The 14,945-nt window shown below is 37.5% G+C and overlaps 1 protein-coding gene across 1 annotated transcript in view; it reads left to right on the top strand.

Annotated features, from left to right (window-relative positions):
* Positions 1–203: 203 nt before the first annotated feature.
* The window catches only part of IFT74 (intraflagellar transport 74), a 42,069-nt gene continuing 27,327 nt past the window's right edge, over positions 204–14,945 (top strand). The window contains exons 1-7 of the mRNA XM_032206043.1: positions 204–543; positions 1,026–1,161; positions 1,675–1,723; positions 3,223–3,321; positions 3,498–3,558; positions 3,996–4,055; positions 5,097–5,158. Coding sequence (XP_032061934.1) covers positions 427–543; positions 1,026–1,161; positions 1,675–1,723; positions 3,223–3,321; positions 3,498–3,558; positions 3,996–4,055; positions 5,097–5,158 — 584 coding nt within the window. The 5' untranslated portion in view covers positions 204–426. The remainder of the gene's footprint in view (positions 544–1,025; positions 1,162–1,674; positions 1,724–3,222; positions 3,322–3,497; positions 3,559–3,995; positions 4,056–5,096; positions 5,159–14,945) is intronic.

The following is a 14,945-nucleotide window of genomic DNA, read 5'->3' as shown; positions in this document are numbered from 1 at the left end:
AGAGGAGCCGCCCGCCGTGCCGGCGGCGGGGAGGAGGCGGAACTATAAGTCCCAGCAGGCAAAGCGGCGCGCGGAGGGTGGAAGAGGCTGCGCCGCCGCCGCGAGGCAGCATGGGAGTTGTAGTCTGGTTGGGGAGTGTGGGGGGGGGGGTGTTGGCGGCGTTGCTGGGAGACCCGTGGCGGTGCGCGGCATGGCGGCGGCCCGCTGAGGGGACGGGGACAGCGGGGCCAGGGGCCCGGCCGTGCCGTGCCGTGCCGTGCCCCGGGCGTCCCGCAGGGTGTTTGTTCAGCTATTGAGAAGGGGGAGAATTAAATCTTTAACGAGTCGGCCTCTGGTCGCCCCAAGCCAGCTTTCCACGTGCAAGGGCTGTTCCCCGTCCCTCCTGGTTTCCTGCTCTCCAGGGAGGGGTCCCAAGCGCCACAAAATATGGCCAGTGGGCACAGGCCGCCCGCAGCTCGGCCCTCTTCGAGAGCAGGAGTGGGGCTGGCAGCACGGCCGGCCTCTTCGTCACGGACTCCATCAGCAACCAGGATAGGAACAGGGGTATGTTTAAAAAAAAAAAAAAAGAGAGAGAGAAATAAAAAATTGAACGTCAACTTTGGTATCTTTACACTATCTCTTTTGGTATCTTTTTGGTATCTTTGGTATCTAATCTCCATGACTGGAGAGAGATTTTCTCAGGAAGAGTTGAAAGATTTCCAGTCAGAGAGAGTTTTGTGATCTGGGCTGAGAGAGGTAAGGGCACTCTTCCATCGAGACTTCATCTGGGAGATCTTGGGGTTGATGTCACATAGGGTGAACAAGGAACACAGCAATCGCAGTCATCTCTTACTTCAAGAGGTGATCTTGTACCTTTCTACAGCAGACGTTTGTCTGAAGCTTTGTTTACGTGAACAGCTGTAAATCTAAAAGTTTCCTGCTTGGAGTGTTTAAGAGAGTGACTCAAGCTTTGGCAATTACAGAAGGGTAATAAAATCACAATTCAGCATTGGGTTTTGTTTGTTTGTCTGTTTGTTTTCTTCTAGATGCCTCCTAGTACCTCAAGACCTGGTTCTCGTGGTGGTCCTTCAACTGCTAGCGGAATTTTATCATCTCAGATTAAAGTTGCAGACCGCCCAGTGACACAACAAGGATTAAGTGGAATGAAAACTGGAATGAAAGGTATTTTCTGTTGAAAATAGCTATCAAAGTGTCTAAAAAAGTTCTGGAGAAATATTTATGGTTTAAAGGAAAACTTTTCATAGTTGTATAAATTGCAGGGTGAATAGCTGTGACTACAAAATGTAACAGAAAGGAAAGGAAGATGAATGCATCCTCCCTCCTTTGTTTTTGGCCATTAGAGATGACAAAGGCTTTTCTGTGCCCACGCTTCCTATATGATTTTTATATCTATTTAAAAATCATTAGAATAGATTAGAATACAACAGGATACATTTTATCTTCTTCCAGCACTACAGAATAATTAAAATACTTTGTTGCATTGTAAATATTCAAATAGCTAAAAAAATACTGTTTGTTTTCATAAAAGTCCAAAGTGAATTTCTGCCTTCATTTGTTTTAACAAAGTAAAATCTACTGTCTCTGCCTGTAAAATCTGCATGTTGTTTTCCTAATTTGCAGTTAATCAGAATGTGTTGCTTTCTAATGAACTGTCATCGTACTCTCCTTTGTCAGGTCCTCAGAGACAGATAATGGATAAAACGTATTATCTTGGACTGCTGAGGTATGTCTTAAAAATACATTCAAATTGTGGAAGGCTTCATGCTCTGTTCCCTTTCTGGCATAAAGGTAGAGCTATTCTTAATAATAGCATGGGATGAGTGGTGTTCACTGTTAATGAAATCTGTTCTGTTCTAACACATAAGAAGGTCATTTTGCAGGTAGTTTGTAGAAGAGGAATTTTATGCTTATGTCCAAGTACAAGATTTCTTTGACATTTTGTTATTAGTCTTGTTAAGTTAAATGCACTCCTGCAGCGTTAGTTCCAGAAGCATCAGTGATTTTGAACTTGCACCTGTCGCATAGCTCCAACTGTAAGACATAGTATCTTGAACTAAGTACTTTTTCAGTGCATGCTTCAGGTGGTTTGCTTGAATTATGCATTCAGTTGGCAATGACAAAAACATGTGCTCCATTGTCAGTTGGCCACATTGCAGTATTGAATAATCAATCCTAAAAGATGTTGTTCTATACAGGGATGATACAGCATCCTTCCACAGATTGTGGATGATTTTTTTTTTCTGGTGCATCTGAGAAGGATTCATGTCTCTTTCACCAGAAGCAACAAAAAGCTAATTAAAACATTTTATTTCATGTCAAGGTTTTCTAATGATTTCACAAAATCACAGAATCGTCTAGGTTGGAAGAGACCTCCAAGATCACCTAGTCCAACCTCTGACCTAACACTAACAAGTCCTCCACTAAGCCATATCCCTAAGTTCAACATCTAAACGTCTTTTAAAGACCTCCAGGAATGGTGACTCAACCATTTCCCTGGGCAGCCCATTCCGATGCTCTCAGTAAAGAAGTTCTTCCTAACATCTAACCTAAAACTCCCCTGGCGCAACTTAAGCCCATTCCCCCTCGTCCTGTCACCAGGCACGTGGGAGAACAGACCAACCCCCACCTTGCTACAGCCTCGTTTAAGGTGTCTGTAGAGAGCGATAAGGTCGCCCCTGAGCCTCCTTTTCTCGAGGCTGAACAAGCCCAGCTCCCTCAGCCACTCCTCGTAGGACTTGTTTTCCAGGCCCCTCACCAGCTTCGTCACCCTTCTCTGGACTCGCTCGAGCACCTCGATGTCCTTCTTGTAGCGAGGGGCCCAAAACTGAACACAGTACTCGAGGTGCGGCCTCACCAGAGCTGAATACAGGGGACAATCACTTCCCTAGCCCTGCTGGCCGCACTGCTTCTTATACAAGCCAGGATGCCGTTGGCCTTCTTGGCCACCAGAGCACACTGCTGGCTCATATTCAGCCGACTATTAGCCAATACTCCCAGGTCCTTCTCTGCCAGGCAGCTATTCTTACAATTTTATGTGATAGAACCACTTTATTTTTTCCCCTCATTTCTCTAGCTTTTCTCAGAAATAGTTGTCAGAAATTTGGTACTCTGTGATAAAGAGATACTTACTGCACATCACTTAGAGTAAAATGCTGTTTCTTTTTTAGCTGTGTTTTAGCTGTATATTTAAGTTTCAGTAAATCTTTTGTTTATTTTTTGCAGGAGCAAAACAAATGAACTCACAACAGAAATTAACAAGCTGCAGGAAGAAGTAGAAATGTACAAGCAAGAGAAATCGGTCTATTTGTCATATGAAAAAAGGTGAGCTGTGTCGCAGCTAATACAAAGTTACCTTTCTCAGCCACAAGACTTTGTTCTAGGCTGTTTTCACCTTTCACAGACTTCAGGGAATCATTACATATTTTTTTGTTGTTGTTATTTCATTTTTATTATATGATGCTTCCTGTCTGAATTTTGGCTTCTTGTTTTGTGTTTAGGGCAGAGGCTCTAGCTGGTGAAATCAAAGAATTTCAAGGTCAGCTAGCAGACTACAACATGGTACGCTGCTATCAGCTTCTGATACTGAACACTCCCTTGTCTCCTTCACTTCATCCTGTTTTTGCTTAAATTCAACATCTTTTTTTATCGATGTTCCTGTTTAAAAGTTTACTGGTTAGTACTGTGTTTATTCAGATACTGGGAAAGAAAAAATGGGAACTAAAGAAAACAAGAAAGATAGGAGAAGCAGTTGCATTTAAGAAATGACTGCTGCATATTGTTTGTGCGTTTGTACAGCTACATATAATGAGAATTACTTCTGAAAACTATGTGTAATCTATGCAGATTCACAAATCATTTTTTTTCCTTTTGCAATAATAGATATCTGTTGTGTTTTCATGAGTGTTTTGCAAGTTGCTCCTTTTCTCTGTGTGTATAATTAAAAAAAAAAAAAAAAAAGAAGAGTGCCAACAGGTTGGAATTCTATCTCATTTCAGGTTGTGGATATTCTTAACACCAATACAGATGTGGCGGAAGTGATTCATGATTACAATATGGTAAGAATTAGTGTGCTTGCTACATTTTAACAATGCAATGGCATACATTACATTTTTTGTACTTTGAACATGAAATGTATAAAAAAGCAAATCACTCATTTAAAACTTACACAATTTTTTCCAGTTAAATTGCCCATAGTACTTGACAGTGTTCTTTGTAGTGAGACAGCTGTCTAAAGCATTGTCTTCAAAACCACATGACAATGCTTCTGTGTATTAGGTTTAAGAAGGCTGTGTTCCCACCTCAAATTTCAAGTGTTCAAATACATTATTTATGTGACTAAGCATAGAATGCTAGTCTTATGAAAGGCAAGTTCACTGGACTGCACTGCCTTTAAAGCTGCCTGATCCTCTGGAAATTTATTTACTTCTCTTTTCCTTCTGCCTTCTAAATGCCTCCAGCATAATAAACATGAACTAGGTCTGCAACATGGACAACCACAAAATCAATCAGCTTTGTTCTTCTTTAATTTTCTTTATTTTCTAAGATAGTGAGAGATTTCATTCAAGTATTAAGGCTATAGACATATTAAGCACTTTCCATTTCTTGTGATCACTTTGTCCTTTAGCAAAAGCAGCTAGTCTTAGAACAGGTTAGTTTGGTAGCTTGAAAAACCACCTGAGTATTTCTTGGCCATTTATTTTTCTCCACATTTTATTGAAAAATAAAGTCTCATAATCCGCATCATAAAGAATGCTCTTTAAAGTATTATATTTGCATTCTGTCTGTAGGCTTAAGCAGTTAATTGCTAATAGGTAGTAATACTGACTGAACTGATTTGTTACAAACTTGATAGCATTTATTTTTCAAACAGAGAGAGAGATGTCTTCTTACTTCCTTAGGTTTCCAGTGGAAGACTGCAATTTTAGAAGCTGTTTCTTCAGTACAGCCTGGGAACATCTCTGGAGCAGGAGACATCTGCTGCTCCTTTCTGTATTGCATCCTTAGCAGCTTCTTGATACTTTAAAGGAAACTTTGCCCTCGTGTATAACTATTTTTTTATTACGTATTATATCAAAATACTTTTTTTTTTTTTAAAGTTAAAGGTTCAGAATGACCGAGACGCTCAGAGTGTGGATAAAATTTTCACCGAAAGACAAGCGTAAGTACATAAAGTATATGCTTCTCAAAAGCTGTTAAAATCATACAGGAACTTGGTAAAATTGAGAGGTTATCTAATTAAGAAATTGTTAACAGTACAATCCATACAACAAGAGACATCCCCAAACAATGTCAAGATCCTGTACCAGTATCAGGATGAAGCTGTAAACTATTCTGAGTAACTTTAAACTATTCTGAGTAAACTATTCTGAGTATCTGTGGAGATACTTACTATTTCATCCAGGAGGAGCTAGGTGGCAGTGAAGTCTTCTGGCTTGTGAGGACTTACTTTTAAGGTCCCGGATTTTGGAGCTTATGTTTCAGTAGCAGAGTGGAGAAAATAAGCAGAAGTGGGGGCTAGAACTAAGATTCCTGTCTGGTAAAGTAAGGATGTGTGGAAAGGAAGATGAAATCAGCGAGATGCTTGTAGTGAGAGTTTGAAAGCCATGAAAACGGATTGTGTACTGATAAGCTGAGAGGGTGAGTTTGAGATGTTTAATTTAGGGACAGCAGATGTAAGAAGTAGGTCTGGTCCTACCGGGCGCCAGAAAGAACAATAACATTTTATGCGTAAATAAATACTTCTGAAATACCAATTTTCCATTTAATATGCACTTTTCACTAATCCTGTGGTTTTCAATAGGTTGTAAATATGTCTGTTCTACCCCTAAATGCATTTTTAATTGTTAACAAAATGTGCAGAGAAGAGACTTGGTTCAGTATCAAACTAAGGCATAAAGGCATGGTTTGGTGGATAATACTGGTGCTAGCAGCATGGTTGGACCAGATGATCTTTTCCAACCTTAGTGATTCTATGATTCTATATGCAGTAATGATATTTATCATTTTACTGTGTGTAGACACATTTAAGGGAGTGGAGAAATCAGTCTTTGTTACTCTGCTAATTCAGGTTTAAAAAAAAGAAAAAAAAAAAAAAAACCTCTATTCTCTGATGGATACTCATTTTGACTAATAAACTACTGAGCTTTGACATTGTTGATTCAGATTCAGTCCCCAGTCTGACTGTGGTCTGCTTCTTCAGTGCTTTAAATAAATATTTTTTCATCTCTGGCTTCTTTGCCTCTTGAACATCAGTAATTACGGCAGCTTCACAAGCTGCTTTTTAAAGATTTGGTCATGTTAAGCAGTGTACAGTATGCTTTTTATCCCCAGTAAATAGTAACATGATCAGTGATCTTTCATGTTTTGAAATACTTATTTCATGATTCATGAAGCAATAGCTTGTTTCAGACTTGATGAGATGAAAGGAGATGGACTGCTTAGGTTCCATTTGTGTTGTACCTAAGTAGCATAACATGGAAGGCTAAGTAAATGGAGCAAGTATACTACAGTTTTGAAAAGTCAGTCATCATCCACCATGTAGGATATCAGCTCTCCTCAGTTATATATGAATCTATGTATTTATCCTCAATAAATCCATCTTCGCCGTGCTCAAATTCAGTAGTTTTCTCAAATATTACTATGGGATCTTCATTGCTTGTATCTGATACTGCAGGAAAAGAATTCATGTCAGCTGAGAACTCCTGTTCAGTTATCTCTGGGTCGTTTTCTTCCAGACGACGGTGACTGTAGCTGATCAAATAGTGATACCATGTTGGGCATTTTATGGCCATAAAAATCAGGAATGTAGTGCTTAGGACAAACCCTAGGACTCCCACGAGGAAGGTCCAACTTTTGCCAAGGAGTGGAAGCTCTTGAAAACAGATAGGAGAAAAAAAAAATCAAAAAAGCACATACATCTCACATTTGATAGCAATGTAAACCCACCATGCATATTTACTAAAATTAAACAATTGTTTAAAAGTCATCTGATGTTCTGGAGGTGTAGATAAAATAAAATTCTTTTTTTTTTTTTTTCTTTTTCAAAAATAATTCCAGGGCTGGCTTTGAGAATGGAAAAAATAAAAATCAGTAATTGACATTAAATTCTATTTCCCAGGCTTAAATTTCTACATGGTGGTGATGTCTGCATCCTGAAATACCACATTGTTTGTTTGTAATCCTTTCAGTTACATTTCCTTTATGTATTATGTATTTATTATGTATTTATTTATGTATTATTTATTTCTTGTAAATTTCAATAGACTGTAGGTACCAGTAGTCTTTATATACAAGTTGGCTTTGTGTGCTGTCACACAATACACTGTAGATGCTGGCTACAGTAAATGAAGTCAGTGGCAGTGGTGGCTTACGATTTGTGTGTGAACCAGAAGATGGATATTCCTGCTTTAGCCAACAGCAGGAATTGGAGTATTTCGTTATGGGAAAGTGGAGAACATTAATTCGGATGGAAGAAAAAGAGAAATTTGATTTTTACCAGAAGGAAACGTAGAATCTTACCAAATAATGTTGGAATTGGCATCAAAAAATAATGTAAGGAGGCTATTACTGAATTTTTAAAAGAATATGGGATATGCACAGCTGTGTCCCTTACACTGAACACAGTTGAGAGCTGGACAAAAATTAATACACTCAATCTTTTACTTTTTAAGAAGACTACATCTTGTGAGCAGTTAGTTTGGAATAATTATTTATTTATTTATTTTTATGCAGACATCTGGAGAATTATCTGAATTTCAAGCCCTAGAAATTTTCACACCTTTGTTTTTAGTGTCGTTTAAGGTGTGGTTTATCTGTTTTGCAGCGTTACTTAGTAGAGCATAACATTCACTGCAGCATGTTACATGGTCTAACAAAATCTAAAAGTACACTTGTTCCATAGCTGTGACTTTTACGGAAGAATTACAGTACATATGCAAAAGCATATGAAATCATGGATCAGCAAATAAAACATTGCAAGCAGTAAAGGGAAGCGTCATGGTATTACCTGCATGTGTTCCGTTGTTTTCAGTGGTGATGTTTGGAGTTGGAGCTGCTAGGAAGGCTGTGCTTCTGCGCTTAATGGCAGAATTGGAAGTTATACTGGTTTCTAAAGAAGCTTTTTCAGTTTCACAGTCAGCTAGTTGTATAGTTGCAGCCCTGATGGACAATTTTTCCTTTGTTTTGGGGAATGTGCATGTAGTGTTGTTTTCATTTTCTGTGAATGAGCAATGGAGAGTCTATTAGATACCGTTAATTGACAGTTTTATCTAAAAAAAAATCACTGATAACTAATTTATTACTGAAAAATACATAATATGTGGTGGATATTATTCACATCAGGAAAAGCTAAGATAAGATGCAAACAGATATGAAATGCTGCTCTTAGCAGAACTTACCCATTGTCACATTGGAAGCAGTTAGACGTATCTGTAAATCAAGGAGGTCACAGGAGCAGTTCCATGGGTTTCCAGCTAAGGTAATTGTAGCCAATTTAAAAGATGATTTTATATGAAAAGATTTCAAAAAGTTATTTTGTAGATTCAAAACTTTGAGACTTTTTAGAGAAGAAAATACATCTGAATCTAATTGAGTAATCCTGTTATAGGACAGATTCAAAACTGACAGTCGATTTAGTCCTGCAAATGCTGCTGGATGAACTATGCTAATAAGATTGTTGCTGATATCCAGAATTATAAGTTTTGTCAAACTGTAGAAGCTGTTATTACACAGTACGGTAATCATGTTTTCATTCAGATAAAGTTCAGTGAGGTTAGTAAGCCTCTGAAGAATATCTTTGCCATTGTCTTTTAAAGTGATTTTATTATTTTTGAGGCTTAATGTAGTAACATTTGGCAAAAGATCAGTGGGGATATGAGAGAGGTTCTTTCCAGACTCCTCACAAATGACCTGTTGAAAAAAAGAGAATGTCAACAATTAAAATAGTGTAAGGACATCTTGTGATGGAGTCCCAGTGATGATTTTTAAGGGAATAAAAAAATCTATTTAACGTCAGCCCTTTACAAGAAAAATTCTGCTGGCCTTCCTGCCTTTTTGTTTATGATGTTCTTAATATGTTTGTCGATTAGTGACACAGGGTAATGAATCATCCTAGTGTGTAGAGACCTGAAGTGCCAAGAAACTTAGTGTTTAAACTCTGTTATAGTTGCAATGCTTATGTGAATAATATCCAGAATATTATGTATGTCCGACATGCTGTTTTGGAGATAATAGTGTTGTCGGTTTTGGTATTCTAAGGTGAAGTCTAACAGGGTAGGAAAAGGATTCCCTTGCCACAAAATAGAGAAGCCACCAAGTGAAGTTGTCATAGAGAAAATGGACTCAAGCCTGACTATTAATTTATGTGTGTTTTTTCAAACGGATTGATTTGCTTTAAAGTAGCTGTGTTTGCTATTGAAAACATCTTTGGAGCAGACCTTCAACCAGATTGACTACATATTTAATTATAAATGTGGCATTTAAATTCATTTCGGTTTTCTGAGTTGAAGTTTAGCATAGCTGTAGACTTTTCAGGTTTGAGAGTGTTTATATTCTTAATAACTGGAAACATTTTTCTTTTCTGAAAAGATTAGATTTCCATATAGGTTTATTTATGCATCACTGCAGCTTACAGTTTGTTGTCAAGGTAATTAAACTTGCTTTAAAGGAGATTCTAAGCACTGAAAACAGGTTGGTTTATTGTTCCGCTTGCTAGAGGAGTAGCCTATGCTCAAGTCGTTACTGCTGTTATCAGGCTGAGTCTAGGTAGCTTATTTTAAAACAAATTAGGTGTAGTGTCTGCATATACTTTTTTTCTTCATGTTTGTCCCAGCGATGAACAAACAGTAAATACAGTACTGGACCAGTAGACAGTAAGAGCAAACAGTTCAATAACATTTTTTTGCCAGACTCTTAATCCCCCTATATATAAATACAAAATCCATTAAACTATTCTCTAAAAGAATATTTCAAAATATCTTGTACACGTTTGGACCTGACTTGGGCAAGTGCTAACTCAAAAACATCTCTCAAAACAATCTCTCAGCAAGTGGTTGGCCTTGTCCAAATAGCTGTTGTGATTTAGGCCTATTGCAAAATGGTGCAGATATAAAGGAGGCACTCCTGTTGTCTGCGGGGATTTGACTGAAATACAAAACCATCTCAAATATGTTTCAGTGTTACTCCCCTGCTTAGAATGATTGGTAGCAGCAAATTCCCTTTTCACAGGAAAATGTGTCATTTTATTTATCTCTGTCTGCTTCTATACTCAGGTATTTCATGTTTGCAGGCTTTTAAAAGTCTTTAATTTCTACTGTATCTCAAAAATAAGGGTAATTTACATGCACATGGAACTTACAGTTTGAGATGTAACATTGCAGTCAGCAGTGACTGGATTCAAAAACAGTGTTCCAGCCCAGATCATGAGACAAGAGAACTTCATGTTCATAGCCTAGCAATAAGCAAATAACACTTTAAAATATTGAGTACCAGTGTCTTCTGTATCAGCAGTTTAGCAAATTAATAAATAAAATTATTTCCATGATAAGGTTTAAAAAAAAATTGTTCTACATAGATATCATGAAATGTAAAGTTAAGAGAAAAATCATGTTATCAGCCGTAATGCATTGAGCTTTCACTGAATCAAGACAAACCTAAAATCCTGTGGACAGTATCAGAAGATAGCAAATTGATTGAGTAGACAAGTTAGTAGATGAATTTCAATTTCACAAATATCCATATGGAAAATAGCCATAGGCAGAGGTATACACATTAATACCCTGTTAAAGCAGTTATGGGTACTGGAAGTCTATGATATGAATCATCTGAGAAAAGTGTCTGGGCTTGGTTACTGTCCCTATTTTCTTGCCACTGTTAGAGGCAGAATGCTGTACTAGATTGTTGGTTTATTTGGCCAGGTATCTCATATATTCTTAAGTGAAGTCACAGGTTTTGTGAACATTTAATGAGTAGGATGGTCTTCTAATCTCTTTGTTATCCATACTATAATATATTAAATAAGCAATGTACCTCTGTGCTACGAAGGTGTAGTGTTTGCTCTGATCTTTGGAACTAAGTAAGCACAGTTCAGTCTCTTGTGCTGGTGTTTTTGTATGGGTTTGTACCTTGTTTTCTGAGAGTCAGGAAAGATTTTTTGACAAATGGTATTGACTACAATATTAACTTCTCTGAAAGAAATCAGGCATTATTTGCAAGATCTACATCTTGTCTTTCAGATGTTAAACTGATCCATGTTTATGCCAGATATGAATTAAATGTTATGCAAAAGGTAGATTATTCCTTTTGTAACATTTTTCCACTTTGCTTAAGCCTCTGAAGTCTCACAGAGAAAAGGCAGTATACTAAACGAACCTCAATATCTCATTCCTAGATTGCGATCTTCCAGATTAAAAAAGGCAAAAAAGATAAAGCGTTCAAAGTGATTATTGTAGTTTGAGCAGCATTCAGTGAATTTAACAGAAAAGGGATTGGGTACAGAATTACATAACGAAGCTCAATTGTACCAACAAGGAACAATGCTAAATATAGATAGCCAGTTAGATAAAAGAAAAAAAATCTGTTTGCTTCTATGCATTTGTATCTCTACAGACTGACCTTATTCACCTCAGTGAATCAGAAACTTTATAACTTCCTGGAAAGAGGTTGTTTGTATCCTGATCTACTACTCTGATCCATTGTGTAGGTTTAGTGCTATTGGAAATTTACATTAAAAAAAGGACATTATCAGGGGCAAGGGGTGCTAGCCTCAGTGGTATTAAGTTCCTGTATTAGGTACTGTTCTTGTCGGTAATAGTATTGGTGGCTGCGTGATTTTTTGAGACAATTTGCATATTGCTAGTGGCAGTTTGTGAACTCCCAATATCAAATATGGTAAGAGTTGGAACTTGTGACACACTTGGACTTCTGAGATACCTCTTCCAAGATGTTCAGAAACAGAGCAGACCTTAACCACGCTATCTAGAAATACAGATTAATAGCAGTATTTTAGTTTGCAGGTTTCAGAAAAAATGTGCTGTCATTAGGAGAGTGGGAAAATACACTAAGATTTTTTTTAACGTTGCTCAGTCTGTAAGTTAATAACAGTCAAATTAAAAATGAAAGATATATTTTTTTTTTTCCAGAAGTTCAAAGGAAGAATTAGCATAGTCGAGTAACAGGGATGCCGTTAACTGGAAAAATCTGTTTTCTGTCTAAAAAAGTACTGCACAAATGTCTAAGTCAAAAACAGAGTTTCTTCTTTTTTACTTTACTACTGTTGAAAAATTAGGGTTGTTCTTACAATGTTGATTTATTGCATTGTATGTGGGGGAACCCAAGTAGTCAATAGAAAAACAGGAAAGCATCTGTAATTTTAATTGCACTATATCTTTTTAGTAAAACCAGATTTTAAGAATTGCTGCTTAAATTTTTGGAAAGAAACTGAACCTGGCAATGCATTGATAATACTTTGACATTTGTCATTTCAACTCAGAAGTGTTTCTTTAAAAGGTTTTTCTCAGAGAGTTTTTGAAACTTTTACCATTTAATAATAATGTAACTTCTGTTGCTTTTATTGCATTTGTAAAAAAAATAAAAAATAAAAATGGCGTATCTGGAGAGGTAATGGGGTTTGTATAATCAAGTACTCTGGTTTCCAGAAAACAATCAGACTGTTCCCTGGCTTTTAACTGAAGCACAATTTACTTGCTTTGCATGTTGAAGGTTCACAGTAATTCCTGAACTTTTAACATATCTCGAGATATATTTGTTTCCAGTCTAGCAGAAAAGTTATACTAATAAATCTTTGCCTACATTTTGAAAAAGGTGTGCCAAGTGTCTTACCTTTCTGTTGCTTCTTAGAGGCAGCATGAACACGTTTCAGTGCACTGACAAGAAATAATATCATGTAACAGCACTTCGTTTTTCTCCAACCTTTGTACCTAATGAATAAGCAGGCAGTGTAAAAAAAAATAAGGAAGCTAGAACATCTTTAGCAAACGATTGACTAGGTTGAGCAATTCCATATAATCATCTCAGATTTAATTGGTTCCGCAGCCAATGGGGAAGAGTAATGGAAGTATGCCCAAGTGTCAAGTTCCAGATCACATAGGAAGCACTGAGTTAAAATGCCACAGAGTATTTAGAAGCAAGCTGTGTTATATTGTCAGTTAAAGAAATGTTGGAGACAGATAAAGACTTGATTTTTTATTTTTTTTTATAAGACCTATCTTCAAATGAAGAAAATTTCGTGAGATTTGCATGCTGAAGTAAAGATCTCTAGTAGAGATCTCTCGTAGATCTTTAGTAGATCTCTAGTAAAGATCTGTAGTAGAGATCTTAGAAAAGAAAGTAGAGACCTTAGCATAAGAAAAGCTATGGGGTACATTAAAAATAAAGCTCATTATTTACAAAGGATTGCAAGCATTTAAAGACATCTGTTGTATGTGCTATATTTCAGGAACAAATCCTAAAAAAGGAAAAAAAAAAAAAAAGTATTTGCTTTTGAGTAAAAAAAAAAGTATTTTGCTTTTGAGACATGCATCTGAGTGCATGTCTTTATGCAGTTTGACAAAGGGATTATATTGATACACTAACACTATGTCCACTATTTTTTTTTCTTCTGATGATGCTCATTCTCTCAACTTCACTCTACCCAATGCACAGCATGAATCTACAGAAGGATTCACCTTCCTCTTATTCTCCGTTCCTCTCAGATATGGGTCTGAGTAGAAACCTTTCTACTTCAGTATCTGTCTTTAATGTTACTGCCACTTTGATTTTTGCTTAATATCTCAGAAAGTTCTGTGACTTCCAAGGCTCAACCTTGGTTCAGCTTCCCCAGTAATCTTCAAGTGTTGCACTGGCTATGGTAATGAACTATCCTCCTGTTACAGCCATTGCTGATAGCTTTAGTCCTCCTAGAAAAGCACCGAGCTTTAATTTTTTGTCAAAACACTGCTTATCAGAGATGGTGCATCACAGCTAAATCTGTCATTTCTAGTCTCATGAAGATACTCATCTAGCTATCTAGCCAGAAGTCCACATCACATTAAAAATAGAGACTTGCTGCAGGTAAAGACACTACTCTGTTATGTGTCTGCACCTACTTTTACATCAATGAGGCTAGAAAAGTAGACTCTTTCCATATTCTATCAGGCATACTTGCAGTCTCAGACATAGATGAGAAAAACTCAGTAGAGCATGGAGATGCCACTGCCCTCAACAGTGACAGCTGCTTCCAGATGCTGTTTTGGAACACTGGGGGAATATATCAAGCTGTATTCTTCTCTTCCTCTATGAATGCCCCAGTGATCTCCAGGAAAATCCACCTTGTTTGTACGTAGAGACAAGTTCCCTATGATCAGTACTAACTATGATCAGTCTCTCCAGAGGAGTTGCATCTGGTGTGGGCATTTGTTCTGGAAATTAGCAACCTTCAGTTTTTCTTGAATTCTTCCTTGGAATTTTTCTTTTTTCATTCAGCCATGCCTTCAGTTGGGCTTGATTTGTGAGAAATTGTCACTGCGGGGACCTTGCAACAGTTTTCACAGGCCCAGGGTAAGGCATGAGGAGCCTCCAATAACAAAGACACATGAAAGCTCCCTGCCAATTCTAGTTCCATGCCTTCCAGAGAATCTTGGATCAAACTACTTGCATAGTTTAAAAGCATGCTTCACTTAGCAAATTACACCTTTCCCAAGCATAACATAATAATCCATTCATATACTGGTGTACTTACAGAAAGGGCCTCATTCTTTGGACGAGGTTTGAACAAACTATAGTTACTTTCAGGAGGCTGTTCCATTTACCTTCATGTTAAAACCATCCAATACATCAAGTCCCACTGCACTGCAAATTTTCCATGGGTTGTGGGAGATCATCACTTCCACTTGCTTCGTCATCGTCAGGTTCCAAAACTCCTTGCAACACAGGTGGTTATCCTGACAATT

This window comes from Aythya fuligula, chromosome Z (genome assembly GCF_009819795.1).
Source record: "Aythya fuligula isolate bAytFul2 chromosome Z, bAytFul2.pri, whole genome shotgun sequence".
NCBI classification, from domain to species: domain Eukaryota; kingdom Metazoa; phylum Chordata; class Aves; order Anseriformes; family Anatidae; genus Aythya; species Aythya fuligula.
Note: the sequence above shows the minus strand (reverse complement) of the source record. Positions and strands in the feature narration are given on the sequence as shown.